This window comes from Sphaeramia orbicularis, chromosome 12, assembly GCF_902148855.1.
Source record: "Sphaeramia orbicularis chromosome 12, fSphaOr1.1, whole genome shotgun sequence".
NCBI lineage: Eukaryota > Metazoa > Chordata > Actinopteri > Kurtiformes > Apogonidae > Sphaeramia > Sphaeramia orbicularis.
In genome coordinates, this window is record NC_043968.1 from 34,107,020 (window position 1) to 34,131,740 (window position 24,721).

At 39.5% G+C, this 24,721-nt stretch overlaps 1 protein-coding gene across 3 annotated transcripts in view; it reads left to right on the forward strand.

The window, feature by feature from the left end:
* Window positions 1-24,721, forward strand: part of wnk1b (WNK lysine deficient protein kinase 1b) — a 122,390-nt gene that overhangs the window by 31,503 nt on the left and 66,166 nt on the right. For all 3 annotated transcript variants that reach the window (XM_030150377.1, XM_030150378.1, XM_030150379.1), the window contains exon 3: window positions 24,362-24,534. In XM_030150377.1, the coding sequence (XP_030006237.1) occupies window positions 24,362-24,534 (173 nt within the window). The remainder of the gene's footprint in view (window positions 1-24,361; window positions 24,535-24,721) is intronic.

Consider the following 24,721-nt stretch of genomic DNA (forward strand, 5'->3'; position numbering starts at 1 on the left):
CTGTGTTGTGCTGTTTCTGAACTTCTCTACCTTGTTGCTCTCTTCTCATTCCCTCCATCTCCCTCTCTTTCAGTCTCTCTCTTGTCTATAAATAGCAGCATCGTGGGATGGAGGTGTTAGGAGCAGCAACAGCAGTGCATGATTCATATTTTCAGCTTTGCCTTTTTATTTACTTCTCTTCTCTTCTCTTCTCTTCTCTTCTCTTCTCTTCTCTTCTCTTCTCTTCTCTTCTCTTCTCTTCTCTTCTCTTCTCTCCTCTCCTCTCCTCTCCTCTCCTCTCCTCTCCTCTCCTCTCCTCTCCTCTCCTCTCCTCTCCTCTCCTCTCCTCTCCTCTCCTCTCCTCTCCTCTCCTCTTCTCTTCATCCTCATCCTCATCCACAGTTACTGATACATGATTAGTTGAGTATGTACCAGATGTTTCCACACATGAATATTTGCTTTGTTACACACTTCACAAAAACTCCATATTTGGCATGTGTTTTTTTACTGGTGTATTTACAGCTGGATAATTTGTAAGGGATTTTATATAGAACTGCTCTGTAACACTTGGCATCTTTAATATGTGACTGAGGTGCAGCAGATCAGTCAGATACAGTTGCATAAAAGATGTAATGGATTAAAATTCTAGTATGTGCACTGTGAATGTCCACTGAAAGCAGTTATCTAACAAATAACAAAGATCAGTCGCTAAAAATCGAATAGTTTCTGTAACTGAACTTTCTCTGCTGTGAAACCAATAAAGTGTTTCTTATCTTAGTGTGTAGCTTTTTTGTTTAATCCATATTTTGTATTATTTCTCTCTTCAACAACAGTGTGCAACAGTAGCTACAATTTACTAAGAAACAAAGTTAGCAAATGACAGACTCTAACATAAACCTGTTACACATTTATATATTGTACCTTTAATGGTTACATATTCATTTTTATCTGTGTTATGTTGAGCCCTGCTGTTGTTTGTGCTAGTTTGTATCTGCTCTGCAGCTTGACATCAGCTAGACTTTTTAGTAATTGTTAGACACTAGGTCCTTTTACACAGCACTTCTGTTCCGGGAATATTTCACCTTTATTCCAGAACAACGTCTATGTAAACAAAATGGTGGATCATTTGGTCCCACCTCTGTCACGGCTCTTTACCACCTGTGGAGGTAGTAACAGAGCTGTGATAAAGGTGGAGTCATGATTCTGGAATGGTATGTAAAAGGAACACCTCTCGTTCCGCAACCAAGGTGTCGTTTTGATGACGCGACCCCCACGCCAGGGGTATTTAAAAATGAGCGTGGGCTGTATACAGTAAACAAACATATCAATGTGACCAGAAAGATGTCGAACTGCGGAGACGCCGAGATCCGCCAGCTGTTGTCACTTCAGGCGGAGGACTCTATCCATACTAACATTACAGATTACAGATTTCTTTATTGTCATTTGACAGCACAGAGTACATCAAACGAGATTTTGATCGATGATTAGGGACATCGGGCCACTGCAACTGGTGCACCACCATAGAACCCTTTCCTTCGAAATTTGCAGTGAAGAACAAGATAATGCAAAACACAAATATAAGACATCACAGTTTTCACACAGTACACGTGGACACATGCTGGAATTTTTTTATGGATTTGAAAGGAATTTGGGGGACAGGGTGAAAGTTTAAGGTAGACAGCAGACGTGATATTGGGGTTTGGGGTGAGGAAAATGCATGTATGTGCTATGTAATTGTGGAATGTGTATGCAAGATAAAGAGACTCCAGTGGGTCATTCTGTCCTAACATTTGTGGAACAGTGAAAGACAGACCGATTCTGGAGAAGTTAGAAATACCACTATGCTCAGGGTGTTTCTGGCGCACAAGTTATACGTCATACTATACGTTGTACTGCGTCACTGCCTCTTTGATTCCTTTGATGCAGGTCTGCTGTGTAAAAGTCGGGCCTGTCCCACCTCTGTTACTACTTTGTCTTGGCTGTGGAAATCATTGGTGGCAAAAAAGTGGGAACTCCATCTCACATTTTTGTCTGGGGTCTCTGTATAAAAGTGACTACAGACTCTCTTTCTGATCTTTTAACATTTGCAGATAAAACTGAACCTTCACCGCAGAGTAAAGGACAGAATTATACTAGTTGGTAAGAGCAGGATATGGAGTCTACGATGTCTTTGAGAACAGAAGATGTAATGTTGTATGATGTATGTTCAAACCAATGCACACCACAGAACAGATATTATAATCACAGATTTATGCACCCTTCCACATCAATGCTTCCATCCGTGGACTTGAATAGCTTGGAAATACACACACACACACACACGCGTACACACATGCGCGCACACACACACAAACACAGAGGGAGGAGTATTGAGGGTCCTATTGAACAGAGGGGTCTGAGGTCAGATTTAGGGTCAGAGTATGGGTCATTCATTGGGTCCACATGGGGGGGTGGTCTGAGTGATGATTGATTAACAGGGACACACGAAGAAGAAAAGGAGAGGCAGAAAAAGAAAAAAAGTACTCACCCTGAAAATGAATCATATCTGATGTCCTGTGCTGACTACACAGGATGTGAGCGTGGAGTGTCATAGTCATTTCGTGTGTGTGTGTGTGTGTGTGTGTGTGTGTGTGTGTGTGTGTGTGTGAGAGAAAGAGAGAGAGAGACCACATGCCAGTCTATCACCACTTTTCTTTATCAGGATGTGGAACCATAATGAACTGATGGAATAGTGTTGACTCACAGAGCAGTGCACATGAGTAGATTGTTGTGTTTCTGTGTTTGCTTCCATTACATCTGGTACTCAATTGTTGTTTCTATTCAAGTTAATTAGTTTTTTTTTTCTAATTTGGAGTGTGATTGTCTGAGTGTCCTCTTCCTTTTCTTCTTTTTCTTTTTTGTCTGCATCTGCTTTCTCTTCTGTCATTTTTGTTAACCCTTTAATTCATGAACCTCAGGGTTTCGAGTGGTTACTGTTGTGTTTCATTCCCTGTAGTAACAGTTGGATGTCTTCTGCTTTACGTAAGACACCTGCAACTTCCACAAACAATTGTAAAGGTATTTATATGACTGAGCTGTTGATATAAATCCAGATAATGACAGTGTACTGCACCGCACAGTGACACCTGTCAGTGAATTATTTCACAGTACACAGTGTAGCTGGTTGGTTAGTTAATTTTGACAGATTTATGGAGATTAAGTAGCCTCTTTTTATCATATCTGTTTTACACCTTTACTCACAGCAAATCACAGTATTAATTCATGACAACATGTGCCTGATATTTCCTGCATCAGGAAGTTGAGTTGAGGTAATGTGAAGCTGAGTGTTCCAGCTGTGTAAGGTTGGTTCCTTCTTTTTTTGTACCTTCTTAAACCAGCATTTGGCTAAAATGTTCCCCCAAACTGATTGTACCTGTGGTAGATGCAAAACCAGTGAAGCGACATTGTTACACATGTTCTGGTCCCGCTCTAGTCTTGAACATTACTGGAAGAGTATTTTTGAAGCGCTCACTACTGTACTAGGAGTTAGGATCACCCTTGACCCTTTACCCACATTGTTGGGCATCGTTCCTGGAAGGCCACAGCTACCTGCAGGTGGACACAAGGTGGCTGCCTTGTGTCCACTCTTTTGGCACACCACCTCTTTTGGCACACTGCCTTATTCTTACTAGGTGGAAGGAACCTGCCCCACCTTCTGTTGGACATTGGATCAAAGAAATGATCTCCAATCTTAAACTCGAAAAAATCCGATACACATTATGTGGATCCAAACAGAAGTTTCATAAAGTGTGGAAATCTTTCTTAATCTTTTTTGACAATCCTACGACGCATGTACAAGGTCCTTAACAAGGCAAGATGTATATGTGTATGTAACACTCTGACATGTAATTTTATTTGTATTTACAGTGCCGTATTGTATATGCGTATAGATCTGGTTACAGCAAGGGGTTTGGGAGGGTTAAGTGTTTTTTTTTTCCTTTTTTTTTTAATGTGTTTGAATACCTGTATGTATTCTGTATTTTGAAATTTAATAAACATATCTAAACACAAACCAGCATTTTTCAACAGTAACTGTCAGGAAATGGGATTCCAATAAAAAACTTTGTAATTGCTGTAAACATCGGAGTGTTTAACGCTTGCTCTCCGTGGGACAGTGTGGCTGAAAAGGGAAGGACGTGCTACTAGGTCAGGTTTTGCATTCCCTGCTCAGTGGGTGATCCATGGCAGTGATGTTGTCAGAGGGTGTGGGTTCAGATAACAAAGCAGACCTAGTTAGAAGTTTGATTTCCATTACTCATGATACAGTTAGCACCTTTTGAAGTAATGGGAGCTGAATCTGATGCTATGCTGTTCTGACACAATATTTTCACAACCATCTGTTAAAGTTTTTTACATAACAGAACATGAGTCTGTGTTTAGACATTTTATCAGACAAATAAATGATTTACACTCGACTTCCAACCACAACATGAGCACACAGTGAGTTGTGTGTGTTGGCAGAGTGCTCAGTATGGACAGGTGTGTGAAGCTTTTGAAATCACGACTCTGATGGATCCTATCGTAGCAAACATTCCCCTTGTTTCCCCCATGGGCTTTGCACCTGACTGAACCAAATCACAGTTGTCAATGTCATATAAAATGAAAGTGGGCCCAGAAGCTCTTTGAACATATAGTCTGTTATGATAAAAAGTAAAAAAAAAAAAAAAAAAAAAAAAAAATTTCATCAGTGCACACTTCCTGCTTTCAGCCCTGCACTCTGCATACACGTGAGCGACTGAGCACGGTTATCCTGCGGTGTGTGTTCCGCTTCCATCAGAGTCCAGAAATTTCTCACCTTCCCTCTTCATCGTCCCTCTGACTTCAGCCTTGTTTTTCTGACCTCTCATAAACCTCCAGCAGTGTGACGTAATGCATGTTTGAGTGCATATGCTTTTGTGTATTTTCTTTTTTTCAAACAACCTAAGAAGAGACATTTCTGTTGACATTAACTTTACTTTTTCTGTCCGTCTTGTACAAGTTTTTTTTTGTTTTTTTTTTTAGATTTCTAAAGTTTATTTCTTTTCACATCAGTGTCTAAGTGCATGCACACTTCTTGACCATTTTGACCTGTTATGTGTAGTATGTGACAATGATTTATTTATGCGTGATGTTTTCATAGTAATACATCTCTGCATAATATATAAATTGTAGATATTATCCTTAAAGACTCTTACGTCTTATGCCAATCAGTTACGTTGTCTTATAACAGTCAGACTAATTTGCACTTAAGCTGCAGCAGCACCAGTTTTTTTTTTTTTTTTTTTTTTTACAAAATTAATGCAGTTATGTAACTCCTTACTGCAGTATTGAAAAGTGCAGGGAGTGGTGGGCCCATGCAGACCCATTCAGTTTCTGACTCACCACTGACAATGCAACTGTTGCTCAAAGGCACCACAAGCCCATCACTTACTCATGTCATCATCAAGGACATGAAACCAGTGACATTTTTAATACTATTCATTTTATCTTCAGGCAGTAACCGGTGAACGTCGAGGTGTCTGACACATGAAAAGACATAAAGAAAAGAATGGTATCAGTGTCTCATTCAAACCTGCAATCCTTCCTGTCTCCTTACTTGTGTCATGGTATTCTTCATTACATGGATATTTTAACCAGCCATTGTGTTCACATGAGCTCAGACCATATTGTTGTGTGAAGTAACCTTTGTTTCAAAGAAAGACGCTTGGACATCTTTTATACCTCGCGAGCACACCTTATTCAGGTGTAAAATAGGGTACTTGCATGCTTTAGGTTTTTTGTTGCAGTCCATATATACACACACACTCTTGCCTCTTTAGCTTGTGTGCTTGGATAGACTTTTTCCATGTGTGCACTGAATGTATCTGAAGTGACTGTGGCATAAAACACACCTGGGTTTGGAAGGAAGTATAAGTCAGTGGATGGATACAAAAAATGTCAAAAGTCAATGAATGTCTGCTGGAGTTCAGTTAAATCCATCATTATATCCCCGAAATCAAGTTTCTTGGATATAATGGTTTTACCCCGACCGCTGCTGCCAGATCTGCCACCAGATATCTTTTGTGTGAACGTGATAACTGGGACAGATTTGGTTGGCTTTCTTCTCCTTGATAACCGACATATAGTGGACCCCTAGTGGAAGAACCCTATCAATTTCAGCTTCTCTCGGAGTATTATAAGTATCCAAATGGGGGTGCTTTAGTTGAAAATCAGTTTTTTGGGCATAATAATAGGCTGATTGAGATAAAATTTGGTTCATATTGATCGTCTTACAAATGTTCATGTTCTGTCTACCATCCAGAGTTCATATGGTGTCATTTTCATCCACTAGGTAGAGTTTTGTGGGGGAAAATTGGTTCTCTGACCATTATTCTGCCACTATCAGGTCCATGTAGCTCAAGCTTGAGTTCATATCCATTGTTTAACAATTATCGTGGCTAGATTTATATATAGCAGAGGATTGGGGGGATTTCGGTGATACACCCTTGCTGTCAGCCCTCGACAGCATAAGTCTCGTCAAGAAATGGAAGTAACATGGTACACGTGTAAATCTGCCTAGAGCAGTATGTCCTCACTAACTGAGTGACCGTGACGAAGGAGACAAGTGAAGGATACCACCATAAGGTGAAAAGGTTAAAGGTTAACTCGCTTTATTGTCCCTGTAGGGAAGTTCAGTCTCTGCATTTTACCCATCCTAATACATACACACACAGTTCCTACCATTAGCATTAGCAATTCAGTTTAGCCCATAGTACACATAGGGATGTAACGATTACCGATATAATGATAAACCATGGTAAAATTGCATACGGTTAGTATTACCATTTAAATTCTAATTATCATGATAACTGTGTTTGATTACCGCACTTTTCCGGAGAAAACGCCAATGTAAAGATATGCTTTTATGTCAAATATTTGAGTATAGTTTTAATTTATTAAAATTTTAAATTCATATACCTAATATTTGGAACCAATATTCACTATTAAAGTCTTTGAAAAGGTTTGTTAAGCATCTGTGTGTTATTTATGCAATAAATTATATACATTTTGCAAATTGGATTTTATATATTTTTTTTTGTTTTTTGTCCTTTTGTGCTGATATAGTAGGTTAAAGTGAAAAAATAATAGACAGATGAGATAGATGAAGTTGTGCTGAAAAAAAGATTCCAAACATGGGTAAACATTTCTGTATATAGTATATAAAGGGAAAATCAAAAGTACTGAAAAATGGACAAAATAGGCTCAGACCACTAAGGGTTAATATTTGAATGTTTCTGCCAACAGAAGGTACATTGTGCCAATTATTTTATTTTATTTTATTTTATTTTATTTTATTTTTTTCAAAATACAACTTGGTTAAATTATTTCAGTGTGTGTATAAGCACTTTTTGAACATTTTGAGCACAATTTCAGCAATACTATATATAATAATGATAACCGTGATAATTTTGGTCACAATAACCATGATATGAAATTTTCATATTGCTACATCCCTAAGTACACATTAGGATCAGTGAGCTGCCATTGAAGGTGCTTGGGGACCAACTCCAGACCTTCACCAGCCCTGCGGTCAGGGGCACCGACAGGAGAATTAACCTATAAGCACCTATGAGTACTCTGAAGGAGTTAAAAGCTTCAGTCGCTGAGATGGCGAGTCGGTGCAGACAACATCTTTCACCTAGGTTCTTCACCCGTCACAGCTTAATGGGAGAGTGGCAAAGAGGAAGCCACTGTTGAAGAAACCTCAGCCAGGGTCAGATGGAAGAACGTTCTTTGGTCTGATGGGACCAAATGGAGCTTTTAGGCCATCCGACTAGACACTATGTTTGGCTGACACCAATCACTGCACATCAACACAAACACACCATCCCCACTGTGAAGCATGGTGGTGGCAGCGTCATGCTGTGGAGATGCTTCTCAACAACAGGTCCTGGAAGATCAGTAAAGGCAGAGGGGAAAATGAAGGCAGCAAAATGTGAAGTCATTTTGGTGGACAATCTGATTCAGTCTGGACGAGAACTACAGTTTGGGAGGAGCTTTGTGTTTCCTGTGAGACAACCTGAACCATCCAGGGAAACCTACACAGAAATAGATCAAGGACGACAAGGTGACGGTTCTGGAGCAGCCAAGACAAAGTGAAGACCTCAACCCGATCCCTGAGCAACCTGTCAGCGCTTGAACAATTTAGCAAAGAATGGTGCAAAATTTCAGTGTCCAGATGTGTGAGTGAAGGGGGTGAATATTAATGCAGTCATTTACTTTATATTATGTATTTTCAGTCATTTGACAATTTCACGTTGACATTAAAGAGGGTTTTTTGTAAATTCTTATTAAACAAGTCCAGTTAAATTGACCATAATTCCATTTTGAAACCAATAAAATAGGTTGAATACTTTTTACAGCCACTGTATGTGGTTATATATTGTGTGTGCATAATAACTGTGCAGGACTCTTGACTATTGTACATGCTCTGAAAAGGTAATTGTAGCCAGATGTAGTTGGTGATTAATTATAGTTAGTTCTGTCAGAGGTGACAGAGCTGTACATTATTGTAATTATCCAGACTCTCTCAACATAAGAGTGTCTGCCAACCATTACACCAAAGCACAGGCAGCTGGAAAAGCAAACGTGCTTTGCAGCTTTGGGTCAGAATCCCCCCCCAAAAAAGTCTGTGTTAAGATTGTGATGTAGAAAAACGGACATTATGTAACAAACTCAAAGCTATTATGAGATGAATTTGTGCCATTGTTATTTTTAAACAATGTCAGGCTCAGTTAACTTTACATGTAGCTGAAGAAAAGTAAGAACAACCGATTGTCAGCGTATGAATAAACCTTTTAACTTTGTCCTTTATAAAAGTTTTAATCGGTGCTGGTAGTTATCTTGCTATAATTGTCCGCACAGAAAAAAACCTGTGTGAACTGGTGTTCGCGGTCTCATTAGCAGGAGCTCCTTGTCGTTATTACACTTATCTTTCCTGAAAATGAGTCTCATTATGAAGTTATACAATTGTGCTTTTGTCTCAATTGACAGCTCATTATCTGCCCTGTCTTCCTTTCACCTCCTCTTCCTCCTCTGTCCTCTTCAAATCCTCCCCTCTCCCCACCTCCATTTTTAGCCTCTAACTCTCCTTCCTTGTTTTCTTTTCCATCTCCCTCAGAGTCATGATCATCTTTCTCTCTGCCTCCTTATCCTCATCTTCTCTCATCTCTCCTGCTGCTTTGCCCCCCCCCACCATTCCCATCTCTGCCTCTTTCTCAGTTTACTTCCTTCTTTTCTTAAAGTCTGCTTGTCTTTCTACATTTCTATTTCCACTTCCCTTTCTCATGAGTTTACTTGCTTTCCTAACATTTCAGGTGTGCACATCAGAACTCACAGTGTGATAAGTGTGTTTTCCTGCAGCAGAATCCTCACAGGCCCAGTGTTGTGTGTTCTACTGAAGCAGTGTGTTTCCTAGACAAAGGCAGTGTGTGTTTCCAGCAGATGGAAGCGTTAGACTGACTCTGTCCTTGTGACATTGACATCTCTGTCTCATATCCAGGCTGAGACAGACAGGCACCTCCACCGTAACCCGACACCGCGTGTGTGAGAGCACCATGTTCTCACAGTTATTGCATCATTGTGTCATCTAACCCCACTGCACCTCCTCTCATCTAACCCCACTCCCACTGCACCTCCTCTCATCTAACCCCACTCCCACTGCACCTCCTCTCATCTAACCCCACTCCCACTGCACCTCCTCTCATCCTCTCCTCTGCTCCCTGGTTCATCCTCTCCTTGTTCTTCCCTTCTTCTCCTCGTTTCTCCTCTCCTCTGCTTGTTTCTCCTCTCCTCATTTCTCCTCATTTCTCCTCGTTTCTCCTCTCCTCTCCTCTCCATATGGAACAGTTGCTTTTTCTTCAGAGGACAAACCTCTCTACTTCCTCTTCCTGTGACCTCACTTCCGTCATCACTTCTGGACTGTTTTCCTCCTTTACCCGTGCACTAATATTTGTTATATCACTGTACAACCTTTTATATTGTATTTGTATCTTTATTTTTGTGTGTAGTCTGGGGTATTTGTATTCTCCCAGATACTAAACAGTGTTTTACTTGATCTTTACTCGCTGCTATAAATCACATGTGTGAGTGACTGAGCGAGAAGGAACAAAAGTTGGAGAAAAACTGGGCTAATGTCTTGTAACAGTGTGCGCTTTGGCAGTAATGGAGTCTCATCTGGAACAAATTAACCCCAAAACCTGCATGTAACAAAAACCACAGTCTCTCATCAGACAGACCCACACAGAAACACACATGGACATGCACACGGCTGTTCATACGCACTAACACACACACACATATGTTTAGCTGCTGGACCTTTCTGGAGCCCGTCCAGTTGTCTGTCGCAGATTACTTCAGTTGCTAGTGCGTGGCTCTATCGGTAGCCTGTATCTGTTTAACTTCTCTGGTTACCCTGTCACAGTCGGAGCCTAAATCAGTTCCTCTCCCTCGTCTCAACTAACCAACTGCCCAGGAAATTTAGGCCAATGAGAGCGAAGGAGAAGGCCGGAGAGACATAGATGGCAAACCAGAGAGGGACAGATGAATACAGAGGCAAAAAGAGGATGAAAATGATTATTGATTTATAAGTTTGGGGTTTTGACTTTGTTCTGTCAGCTTTTTATTTTCCCTCTCAGCCTCTCTCTCCTTCCCTGCTGACATAAACTAATCCACCTTTTATGTTTATTGAATAGAGGAGCTGTGGAGGGCTGTGTGTGTTTATGCACACGTGCACATGGGTTTGTGCAGCCCATTTGTGTATTGGTTTTCATACATTTGTGTTTATCTCTTTGGGGTTTCTGTTAATCTGTTGACAAGCTCAGGGGGCTGTGGAGGAGTTCGACGACCACAGCATGAGCCCATTCACGTAAACACAAGTGTGCGTCTAGTGTTCGTACAGGGCGTGATGTGTTTGCGTCAGTGCTGCATAGTGTACATGTAAATGAACGGGAGTTGATGCGTTAAAGTGGTACTTAAGCTTACAGAGCATAAATATTGACTTGAATTCAAGGCTTAAATGCTTACTCTCACTCTTTTAGGTTGAATCTGCTAATTGAAGGGTGCTGCCTGTAAAAGAAAATAATCACAGAGGGGCCTTCGACTTAATGGTATATGGGGTTATCATTAAAATGCGCGGGGGGGCTTGTAACATACCACACCACATGTCTATCTCCCCAAGTTCACGTTAACATAAGATTTTGCAAAAATAGAAGAAACTTAAAAGTGAAAGTTAAAAAAATGTCATGAAACATTGTTTAAAAAATATAAAATATCTAAAATGTCCTTGTGCCAAAAATCATTATTTATTTGCAATTTACAGGCTGATGTTTGAGAGTCCGTGAAAGTTGGAAGTCGGATGCTTATTTGAGTCATTCGAAAATTTTATACATTTAAAAGTAGAACACTGGAATAAAAAAAAAGGTAGAACATTAGAAAAAAAAATAAAGTGGGAAATCAGCATCAAAACACACAACATTACATTAAATATATAACATAAGTGAAAAGTTTGTGCTTTTATTTCACACTATAAAGTTAAAAGAATGTAACTTCTAATTGTGATAATCATTGTAAAAACACAACATGACCAACAGAGCCATCAATCTCCATGGAAAATAATCATAATAGATTATAAAAAATTATTTAAAAGTGTATCACAATAATAATAATTGTTTTCTTTGAACAACCATACAGGTAATTACTTCAGACCAGTGTCCATTATTCCCATTAGTAGGAAGAGCTGAACCTTCTTTCTGTAACCACATTGTGTTTGCTTATAACTGAAGTCAGTACTGTTAAATAATTTGCACTTTCACCAGGAAATCAATCCCATAATAGATGCATGTTGTGTTTTATCTATTTTACGTCTCTTCCTACAACATTTTCACACTTTCCTAAATAAATAATAAACTGCTGAGGTTAGAGAACTTCCCTGTTGACTTAATAAAATGTTGTGGAACAGGTTGCCACGCATTTTGGACTCATTTCCAGCTAAAAACGAGCTGATAGCCGCGTCAGCACGTCTGCATTGTTTGCGGCGGTATAGAAGACACACAAAGTGCTCCTACGTGATTGGATGCTGATGGCTGTTGATGTTCTTTAAACTGAAACCGGAGAAGGGCTAAAGTTCAGCCTAGGCGTTAATAGAGGAGGCCTTGATTTAATGGAGTGTAAAGGGATCGTCCTTTCACATTATGTAATAGTTTTATCTGGGACAGCCCTCGTCCTCTCTCTAACACTGGCCTACCCTTCTTTTAGGTCATCACATAGTGTAACGGTGTCAGGACCTCACTATAAGATGTCATTTACCCTGCATGGAATCCAGGGAGACATGCACATAAACACACAAACACACAGCCGCAACACGTGGACATGGATATATATTGTTACTTGTTAACAAACTCCTGCCAAAAGCATCAGTCTGTGTTTTAGCGGGCTTTAGTGGGGATTTGGTCGGTGATCCTGCTGTGCTGCATGTTTCTTTTTTCATACACACAGTAGCACTTGATATTTTGTTTGCTTTTTGGATGTAGCTCATTCATGTTTAGCAGTAGGGAAGCGGATTTAAAAGTCTGGGCACTGGATACTTTAGGAATGGATCATACCCATCAACGTATCAGTGTCTGTCTGAACTGTTTGTTTATGATGTGTTAACAGAGAGGCAGGTGGACACAAGCTATATTAAGACTGAAACCTTTTGCACACGAACAGACTCAACCCCCTACACACAGAAAGAGGCTTAAAAAAAAACAAAACCACACTTATGTTCATGTACGGAAATTATAGTGGTTTCACACATATGCATATACACACACTACATGTCATGCACACTTGACACATGTCTCAATAAGAGTGTGGCCTTTTCTGCAAAAGGGTCAAATCCTTAAAAGTTCAAAGTGTTTTTGGCCCCTTCGAGGCAGACTCCGTAGCTGATATACGACAGCCATTACACTCCAGTGTCTCATGTTTCAGATTTAACGTTGTAATAGTTCAAAAGGCCTTTTACTGCCTAATCAATCAAGTAAGACACACAAAAATGAGCACAAAAATTTTTTAATTGGTGACTAGTTTTAACCTTGAATTTGTACTTTCTAATAACACCAGTCTGTACAGGGTGGGGAAGCAAAATTTACAATGAACATTTAGTTGTTTTTTCTCAGCAGGCACTACGTCAATTGTTTTGAAACCAAACATATTGATGTCATAATCATACCTAACACTATTATCCATACCTTTTCAGAAACTTTTGCCCATATGAGTAATCAGGAAAGCAAACGTCAAAGAGTGTGTGATTTGCTGAATGTACTCGTCACACCAAAGGAGATTTCAAAAATAGTTGGAGTGTCCATAAAGACTGTTTATAATGTAAAGAAGAGAATGACTATGAGCAAAACTATTATGAGAAAGTCTGGAAGATACTATTAAAGAAGAATGGGAGAAGTTGTCGCCCGAATATTTGAGGAGCACTTGCGCAAGTTTCAGGAAGTGTGTGAAGGCAGTTATTGAGAAAGAAGGAGGACACATAGAATAAAAACATTTTCTATTATGTAAATTTTCTTGTGGCAAATAAATTCTCATGACTTTCAATAAACTAATTGGTCATACACTGTCTTTCAATCCCTGCCTCAAAATATTGTAAATTTTGCTTCCCCACCCTGTAAGTGAAATACCTCCAGAAACTTTACCAAGTTTGAGTCACTAATAGTGTAAAATTAAGCAAAAAATGCTGGTTGTTGTAGTTTCCAGATACAATCTTGGGTTAAAATGTGAAACTCTGAAAATTAATGAGAGAATGAGTTTTGTTTGTGTCAGAGCTACTAGATGTACTTCAAAATGCTGTCTGTATATTACAATACAGGGTGGGGAAGTAAAATTTACAATGAACATTTAGTTGTTTTTCCTCAGCAGGCACTACGTCAGTTGTTTTGAAACCAAACATATATTGATGTCATAATCATACCTAACACTATTATCCATACCTTTTCAGAAGAGTGTGTGATTTGCTGAATGCACTCGTCACACCAAAGGAGATTTCAAAAATAGTTGGAGTGTCCATAAAGACTGTTTATAATGGAAAGAAGAGAATGACTATGAGCAAAACTATTACGAGAAAGTCTGGAAGATACTATTAAAGAAGAATGGGAGAAGTTGTCACCCGAATATTTGAGGAACACCTGGGCAAGTTTCAGGAAGCGTGTGAAGGCAGTTATTGAGAAAGAAGGAGGACACATAGAATAAAAACATTTTCTATTATGTACATTTTCTTGTGGCAAATAAATTCTCATGACTTTGAATAAACTAATTGGTCATACACTGTCTTTCAATCCCTGCCTCAAAATACTGTAAATTTTGCTTCCCCACCCTGTACATTCACTTTACAGGTTTTTTATAGTGGAAAATATATAAATATATTGTATAAATGTACATAAAACAATATATATAAAATAACACTAAATGAAAACATGAACTAACCAGCACGTGTGTCACTTTTTTCCCCAATCCACCCTATTAAATGTGAGATTTAGCACATTTAGTGTCACATCTAATGAGGCAGATAATTTAAAAAAAACAAACAAAACTGTAGACCTGTGTAAATGCATAACGGCATTGAACAGTTTCAATACGAGGTTTTGTTAAGGGTGAATATTTTCCTTCACCTTTACTCCTGTTCCAGAGTTCTGCTAATAAACATCCAGAGCTACACAAGTAATAAAACGTCTTGTTATGTGTTGAATGGTAACTCGCTGAGCCCTGTTTTCTTCACGTGTCTTCATTGGATTTTTGTTTTCCGTATTCCAGACAAAGGCGGCTATTGTTGGTTTCTAATCATTTCAATCAAACCCACAATCAATGAATAGACCTTTATTAGAGTCTTGGATATTGGAGCACGTTGACTCAGCTGATTCAGGATTTGGGTATTAGATTGGTATTTTATTATTAACCTCTGAATGAGAGACGATGTCAGGAGTTCACTGCTATATTTTAACAGTCAGTCCTGTCTGCTTCATATTTCTAGGCAGCATTAATGGAAAATGAGGTTTTTCAAGGCTACTGATAATTTAAAGGCTGTTCCATCCATCAGCTCAACTTCTAGGTGCCTGACCTCTCACCATCTTTACTCATTAGCTCGATATTTGACATTATTCCAGGTATAATGTGATTGTTTGCGCATGACATGTGTTTCCGGTAAGGATTAACACTTTAGATGGAAAGTGCCACACATTATCCTCAGATTTCCTCTCATTATCCTGGGATCAAGAACATTGGATCAGGTGGCTGAACTGTTGGCTGCAAAGTGCGGGGGAGTTCATTTTCGAAAAGCGTCCCGTTTCTTGGGGAATCCCTCACTTAGGAAATGGTGGATAGTAGAGGACTGAGTAAAGGATCATAAGCTGTAAGATAAGAGAGCGGTGAAAAGAAGAGAAAACAAGAAGAGAGGGAGATGAGGCATGACTAAGAGAGCAGAGGGTAATGACTGTGCTGGTGTGTGTTTGAGTGTGTACGGCCAGGCACAGAGGGATGACACAATAGGGCGCACAGTGACAGGCTGAGATGGCACCTATTGTTAAAACACAAGCTCGCAAACACACAAACAGCCGTTGTTGACTCTGTCCTGATGAATGGCTTTGTTTGTGGACGATAAAGACAATGACAGAATGATCGATATGTCCTTCCTGTAAGCCTAGGGTTTTCAAACTTTTTCAGGTCAAGACACAGAAAAACACAGTTTGTGCTTCCACAAACTCGGAAAAATACATTTTTGATTTCCTTATGTATATTTTTTACTGCCTTTTTTCTTGAGAAAACAATGCAGAATAAATGCTGCCTGTTCGTAGCTAGCAAGATAAGAGCGGCACCGCTTCTAACACTGACAAATAATGTTGACTAACACATAAAATGTAAAATCTGATCTTTGTTCATCAGGTGATCTATCTACACACCATCAATAGGGCTAGGCGATATGGAAAAAATCATATCATGATAATTTTTTTCCTATCAGATGATATCGATATGTATCACGATATAAATCAAATCACTATTTTTGTCCAGCATAAATTTCCCGTTACTTGTTGGTTAGTTGTGAAGACATCAGAGGGTTATTTTTGATTTAAATATGATTTATTTTCTGTCAGAGGTTGAACATGATAAATGTGCTGAAGAACATTATACAACAGTTTCAGATAAATAAAACGGGTTCATATATTTAAAACTAAACTAAAAATCTGACCAGCAGGAAAAAGCTGTCAAATTTTAAAAGAGAACACAAACAAAACAGACCATCTTCACCAAACAATGCTGGGGGTATACACGTGGGGGTGCGTTCCTCAACTGCCCTAACTGGCGTAAAACTGAAAGTGAAACTTAAGGAAAGGTGACACAGGCTACATTTATTCATTCAGTACAGCTCCGTATTGTATTGAAGGCCCTGAACTGAAATACTTCACACCTTATTTTTCAGTAACCCGGTCGCCTGAGTTCTCGGTCACATTTTCTCCAGAGGGAACACTCATTACCTGCCGCTGTAGCCCAAACATTAGTGTGTGTGCTGCGGCTGCTCTTACGCCTGTGCTGTGGGCATCAACCTAACTTGATGTGGCTCTAGCGGGATTGGTTCGGTGCAACGCTACTTAATTCTGATTGGCTGTTCTTATGTCTGTCAAAACATGGACGAATGAAATCTATCAAAATTGTGCTGAGCATGTCTCATGTTTCTATCAAGAAAAAGTTATTTTGCGGTATATATCTTTAACATTTTATCACCCAGCCTAACTGTCAGTCTGCAAAAGGTATGTCAAAAAGGGAAAATGATCAGCTCCTCGATCCCAATAATGATCACTGATGCATAGGAAGCTATAGACGATTGAAATAGAGGTTTGATTCTTTATAAAACACATGGTTGTCTCTAGGCCTGGCCTGATTACCTTTTTCAGGGCTCTGATGAGTCACCACTCTTTGACTTTGAATATTTGAAGCTTTGCGTTCATATGATATTGTACAGCACATGCCCCACTAAAGGAGTCACGTATAATTTGACGATCTTCTCACTTCTATCTTTGATTAAGTGTAGGCTCATTGGTCCTAGCGCTGCAATGTCACAGCTTCCTTAACACAACATACATTGAATTAACTAAAGACATGACCAAGTGAATGGTGAAGATGATAAAACAGAACGTTATGTGTGATGTTGTTGATGACATGGCCACGTGAGAGCCACACTCACTGTAGGTCAGATGTTCACAGGCATCTGCAAATGAACGCCATCCAAATGTATTTTAAGTCCAACATTATGACTTTACAGCGTCAGCAAACACTTCATTTATTTACTGTATTTGCTGTATTTATTGTACTATGTGAGATTGATTGTTTTGGTGATATGTGAGATATGTACACTTCTGTTGCAAACCAAATTGCCCTTCAGGGACATTAAAGATTTTTCAATTCAATTTAATTCACACATAGTTCTGCAGCTTAAAGTCAATGGACCAAACACTTTGTATGTTGATGCACTTTAAAGAATCACTAAAGATGGACTAAAATAAACCCGTTAGCTTAGCCTCAGTATCGCTGGGCTAGTGGACTGAGGACAACCCTACCATCTCCTACTAAGGTGGTTGTGTGTAATGGGATGCACCACTCTTGTTTAATTCAGACGGTACCCTGACAAAGACTGACTAGTAGTGACTTCTGCAGGACTTCCCTGTTGTTCAGCACTGTGCAAATAAAAAAAAAAAGTTAAATGTTCATTTTTATCACATTGAATGCTCAATGTTCACCTGCTGAACATGTATTAGAAAAGTCAGATATTTAGGTCCAGCTCTATTTATCTCAAAAATATTAAAACATTAAAGGTCACTCTGAGCATCTAAGACCACACAACTCTGTTATTCAGTCAAATGGCTTCTCTTAAAATATTAGAAAAAGGGGGGGGGGTCCCCAATAGCCAGTCAAAACTTAGTGAGTTCATCCCTGCCCCATGTTGACAGACAGACAAACAAATATAAATGGTCAGATAGCCTCCTGAGTGGAGTTAGTAATGTTATTATTTTTTATTCCATACTTTTGTAAACAGAACACACCTGAACAGTGCATGCATGTATCTCTCTATGTTTTCCTCAGACATGACATTTTCAGCTATAACTAGGTCAGATTTCAGTACATGCATGCACACAGAACACAGAGTGAGACACATGGCACTGGTTACGGCAATAAGTAGAGTGGTGATTGATGGGAAACCAAAAACCACCTGAACAGGAGGAATGAGGGCAGCAGGGGGACCAGCGAGGGGAAAGAGACAAGAAGGGAAAAATGGTACCACATTGAGGATATACTGGAGAAAGAGAGTGTGAACAAGTACTTGAATCGAATTGTTTCTTTTCTTTTTGGCACCTTGTGACCAAATGTCACTTTGCATGATGAGCTCAATCTGCGTGCCCCCCCCCCCAACTTTTACTGGAACTTATTCATCTTCTTTTTGATGACTCTTATTCACAACAGATGCTCCTTCTCTCTACCACTGGCTCTCTAATGCTGGCTAACCATAACAAGCTGTGGTAAAGGTCTTGGAGAGGTTTGAGGTTGTGTGTGTGTGTGTGTGTGTGTGTGTGTGTTCGTTCATGAAGCTTGTTCTTGTTCATGTGTTTGTGTATATGTTTATGAGTCATATAGGTGTATTTTTGTGTGTGCATGCTGCAGGGGGTCTGCGGTTCTTTGCAGGAGATGGTTTTCAAAGTGTGGGGGGTCGCAAAGACATACTAAAGAACACATCGGGCCTTTTTCATGTGTGTAGACACATGCATATGCACACACTACACCCCACCGTGAGCCCCTGTACGCCGCCACTGTAGGTCTTTATACAGAAACAAATCAGCTCATTCACTGAACCCAGAGGCTTAATGTAATAAAGACTCACAGGTTTGACTTTTTTTCTTGAGTCACAGACCGACATTCTTCAAAATGTGGGTCAAGACCCAAAGGGTCATCCGGGAAAACATGAACTTGGTCACCACCAGGACGAAACGTTTCCATATCAGTTTGACTGTCAGTTGGTGTTATAATGTGGTGAAATGTGTACGGGCAGCTGTACTGTACCACTGTTGGGGCTTGTAATTTCAAGGCAGAAGTGATTTGCAGGAGTACCTTTCTCATGTATCTTATCATGACAGAATTTTTCAAAGAAAAATAACCACATGTTTTTTTATGCTTTTATTGAAAGACTTCATTTTAGAATACAGCTGCAGTACTTGTACAGGGTTAGTCTGTTTCAGATCATCAGGATTTACACCAGTCCATGTGTAAATTAGCTCCTTGAAGCAATTTAAGCCTTTTAAAATATACAGTCCTCTGTATCCTAATCTATAATTTGCAACTGTGTTTGTCACTTTGGTTTTCTAAGGCTGGTCTCCATAAAGCTAACTTAAATTTCATTTTGTTCATATGAATATCTACACCATTTGCCTTATCTTTGATGTATTACTGAATTATTGTCACACAATCATAAGTGCAAAACCCCTAATTCCAGTAATGCATCATTCTTTTTCTAAGTATACTGTCTTCATGTTGTTGTAGTTACAGCTGTAGCTGCTCTGAGTATGTTGATATTCAGCTAATACACATGTAGAGCTGTCTTATTCTACATTTTACTAGCCAGTTAACTGTTTCCTTCCCTTCCTTCCTTCCCTTATGCATTTTCCCCTCATGTAAACAATGCAGAAGTGCTCTTACATCATGACAGCTTGAAAACAGGAGAGTTCCTGGGCCACACAAAATCATATGCGTTATTTATACTATATTTAGGCTTCCTCTATCCCCAGGAGTGATTAGGCTTTGGACAACATCCTGTGAGTTAGACCCACCCTGACTTTGTAGAAGATTATACCTAATAGTCCTGTAATTCCTAGTTGACACAGTCAAGCCCCAGTTCATCATGTCAGGGTGTTTATTGTCTGATTTTCTGGCAGTCGTTTTGTTGTCTTCTGTTGTGACCTCCATCCATCTGGTGTTGTGAGCGTGGCTCACTCACTGGGGTGCATCAGACCAGAGCAGACGATCACAGAGTGTTAGAGCGCAGTGGGATGCCCAGACTACAGGATGATCAGAGAGTTTCAGCTTTCAGCCTCTCTGCAGGAAGCTGCATAATGCTTTAACACGGTCATTTATGTTTCTACCCGCCTGTCTGGATGTCTAGTTGCATGTGGGTGTATGTGTGCTAGTTTAATTGTGCCCTGTTTCCGTAAAGAGACACACATGAACAGAATTAGAAGCGTCAGTTATACAGATATGCGTAAGTGGCTTTTTTCAAGCCATTAGGTGAATGAGAGACGGTGGCTCTGAGGGCGAGGAGATGATGCAAGTATGTCTCAAATAAGGTCTTCAGAACTAAGTGAGAAGGCCTGCCTTGTTTAGGTGTGTATTTGTGTTTGACTGTGCAGAAGAAAGAGGGTAAGGGATATTTTTTGCCTGGCAAATTCAAGTCTCATGATGTTTTGAAGCTTGGAGCAAAAAGAGGGATAGAGAGAAAGAAAACGTCTTCTCAGAACAAGAAGACTAATGGGCTGTAGATCAAACTGTTCTATGAATTGTCCGTATTAAAATAATGATAACTAGGCTTTTATTACAAGGCTTTTATTATATTTATTTTACATCACAAAGCCTGCTCTGTGTGTGTTAGGGATGTGCAACCATTTCATACAGTAGAATGAACACGGAACATTAATAATGGATAAGGGAGCCCCTGTTAGACTTTCAGTCTGCTTTCTCTGCTGAGGTTTGTGAACACACACAGAAAAATACAGGGATGGTATGGGAGATGCAAGTGCCCTAAGGGAGGTGTCAGACAGCAATATGGGTGGTCAGGGTCTTTCCTAAGTGCTGATGGGAAATGGGATGTTTGCTTCCAGTCAGTCAGGTGACCATCAGCCATTGTCATGTGACCTCATGGTCATGTGACCACGATATAAGGAGATGGAGAGTATTGCTTGGTAAGCACACACATATGTGCTTCTGTGTCAGTTGTTAATGGGCCGTCATTAGTGAAATGGTTACTGCAGGATGAAGGGATAAGCTGCTCTAGACGCACATACACACAGATGCTCTGCACATTAATGCACTCAGAGACACACTGAAGCTTTTAGATTCTCTCTCTTTCTCTGTAAGTCATATGATATAGATGAGGCGCTGGTTATGACAATATGAGATCATCGTCTCAGAGATTGTCCTAATCTTTGAAGCAGCTCACAAGACTTTCTAAGAGTTTAAGAACATTTCAAAGGACTTCCATGACCTGGCAGGATCTTCAGGGCTGGATTGTTAACTGGTCGCTTCATGGAGTCGATGTTGTTTGTCAAAGTGAAGATTCTGCCTGAAAATCTCATGCAATGTTACTGAACGGTGCCATTGTATCCCTGGTGTTGTTTAGCACCGTCACTTCAAAAAAGAGACTGATAAAAATCAAATAACATTGGAATAATGTCGAGTGTTTTAATTAAACAACAAGACAGGTGATACAGCATCGAGTAGACCTCATGGAACCTCTTATTAATATGGTTTCCACGGTGATGATCCTGATAATGTAGCTGAGAGTGATGCCCTTGAAAAATTGAAAATCTCTTTATTTTTTAAAAGCAATTGAAATCTGAATAAATTTCAGTCATACAAATCAAGTAATATTTCTGTAAATGTGTCATATTTATTGTTGTTTCTTACATCAGGCTGCCTTTGTGTTCCTGTTATTCTACCGTCTATACAAAAGCAAACACACACACACACAGGTTTCTGACAGTCATCCATTGTGAGTCCTGCTGCTGCGTCTGTATTTGTCTCTGTCTGTTTATTTACTTGCCTGTAATTTCATCCTCTAAAAGGGTCACAGACATTATGAAACATCGTAGATATGTGCCATTTCATAGCCCACATTTCTGTTTGTTTCAGGTTAATTCGTACATCTCGTTCATATTATTATTTATTTTTTCCCTCCCTTCTGGTGCAACCTAGTTGTAAGTGCAGGTTATGCTGTGCAGAGTTTATCTTTGGCCAAACCAACTTAATAATTTAGAGTCAGGGGGGAAGTCGCAGCAGTATTTGGGCTAAAATGTTTGGAGTTGAGTCGTCACCTTATACCGTCGTCAGGCAGCTCAGATTCTGTTTATTTTTGGGGCAGTGATGTGCTGAATGTGTCAGCTATGGTTAAACACAGAGCTGATGAAGACACTGGAAATATCAATGTGTAAACACACAGACAAAAGCAAATAACGGCAAACACACAATTACACTAGCATGGATGAACAGCACCAAGATCCTGCAGCATAAATTCCCGACAATACTTTGTAATATCTTCCTTTGTGTATTACATTAATGAAAATGTGTAAATCAAAATAATAATACATTGTAAATAGGGATGTAAACAATTAATTAACTATCAGTTAATTGTCGATAAGAATTTGTTCGATTAAATTATTAATTGTTGGTTAATTGACCTTTTCCATGGCGGGATTTGTGGTGTCGACAGTAGGGGGCGCCACTGCCCAAACTAGGCTTCATCGCTAAAGTTGGATAATGTCGGCGTCACCCTGTCCACCTGTCTACGCCTGTCTGAAGGCTGCTGGTTTTTCCGTGCGCAAACGCCACAGCTGAGATAGCCGGTTATTGAACTGGGTCATTGTGCTGATGAGTTAGAATCGCTTTAGGGACATGGTGGAGCAGCATCTCTGCTGAAATGTCCCTCTATGTATCAGCTAGTGATGCAAAGTCAGAAATGCTCCTCTTCAGATCCATTTATTTTATTGAATTTCTCTGCAGAATTTATTCAGTTCTACTCCATAAATGTCATTGTCTTTACTGTATCCAATGGTACAATAAATCAGTCATTAAAGAATATGACATGTTTTTTTCATGAAGTATATAAACAATATTTAGCTTTTATTCTTATAGACCCTATCGAAGGAGAAATTCAGGTTCTCAGGAAAATTGCCACTTATCAGTTAATCGTTAATCGATCAATAAGGTCAATCAACTAATGATTAATGAATTAATCGATAATTTGCGTCCCTAATTGTAAAGGACTTTCTGCTTTTGTGAACCTTCACATTGGTGGCATACGAAGATGAATGTCAGAAATTTTTATGTAAACATTTTTCACATACAAGCGCACACATGAGCACAGAGGAGCTCACACTTATTTACAAGGTCTGATCCACCCACACTGCCCTTTGCATCTGTGTTTATTGAGGTGTGAGTGGTGGAAGTGGAATGCCCATTAAACTGTGTGTAGGACTTTTGTAAAAGGTTAGTCTTCCACTCGATGGAAGAATGTAGACCAGAAGTGTCTTTTCTTAGCTTGTTGTGATCTCAGTGTTGCGATGGCTTCTCTTAAGGCATCACTTAAAGTTTTTTGAGAGGTTCATCGTTTATGATCAAATGCCTACAACAAATGTGAAAAAAGAGCCAGTAGCTCAGATTTTGACACTGAATGATTGATGGCATCTGCTGTTGAGAAGGCGCTGAAGGGTCGTGTCCTTGTGGCTGCTTGTTAGCTGGTCAGGGGCTCGCATGGACGGAGGCTGGATTTGAGCTGTGATAACATGTTAAGAAAGCACTGATGGATGAAAAGTAACAGCTTGTAGAACCACAGCTGGATCACAAATGGTAGATCTTATAATCAGTCAGTTTACAGTTAGTTTTTACCCCTCGGCTGAAGGGTATTGTAATCATTTTGTCTGTCTGTCCATTCAACGACGTAATCGCATTATCTGAAGAACACATTGACATATCTGCACCAAATTTAAACTGTGGATGCATCTTGGCATGGAGCAGAAGAATATTGAAAATTGGTGACCTTGACCTAATTTTTCAAGGTCAAATGACCTTGTGCAGTTATTATATCTGTGTATTTTCAAATATCTGTAATAAGTTTTACACAAAGACAATCTAATCTAAATTATAGGGCAGTAACTTTCAACAGAATCTTACACTATATTTGGCCGAGGGGAATTAAAAGTGCACAGCACATTATGTTTCTATTTATCTACCTTCTGCAGATATTACATCTGGAAATAACAAAAATTCAGCAGAGTTTGTGTTTCATTTGGATGTCAGATAAACCCATATTTCATAAGCCTTCATTATTTCTCTTCTTCTTTTTCCTGAACACCTAGTTCCTTTCCTGTTCGTAATCACACACTTATCGCAGTCTTGAACCATAAATGCAACATTTTTAGTTTGGCTAAATATATCTTTCCTCACTGAGTCTCTGTCTTTCCATTTAGACCTCAGATTAAGGTTGTTTCTTTTTTATGTATGTATGACTAATTTTCCTGTCATGTATTGTGTTTAGGATCGTAAGCTGTCCAAGTCAGAGCGGCAGCGCTTCAAAGAGGAGGCCGGGATGCTGAAGGGTCTCCAGCATCCTAACATTGTCCGCTTCTATGACTCCTGGGAGGGACCCTGTAAAGGAAAGAAATGTATTGTTCTGGTCACAGAACTCATGACATCTGGCACACTCAAAACGTGAGTAGAGAAATAACATAAAATTTTCCCAGAAAGCTCTGTGTTGCTGCTTGTTTGTGTATTTAATTGTCATGTTACTCAGTATACCAGACAGTGAATAAACTCCCACGGGCATGAGCGCAGGGTGTGGAGCACTCACTGTAGACATCGATGGTGTTCTTACAATCTTGTTTTATCACACGAAACA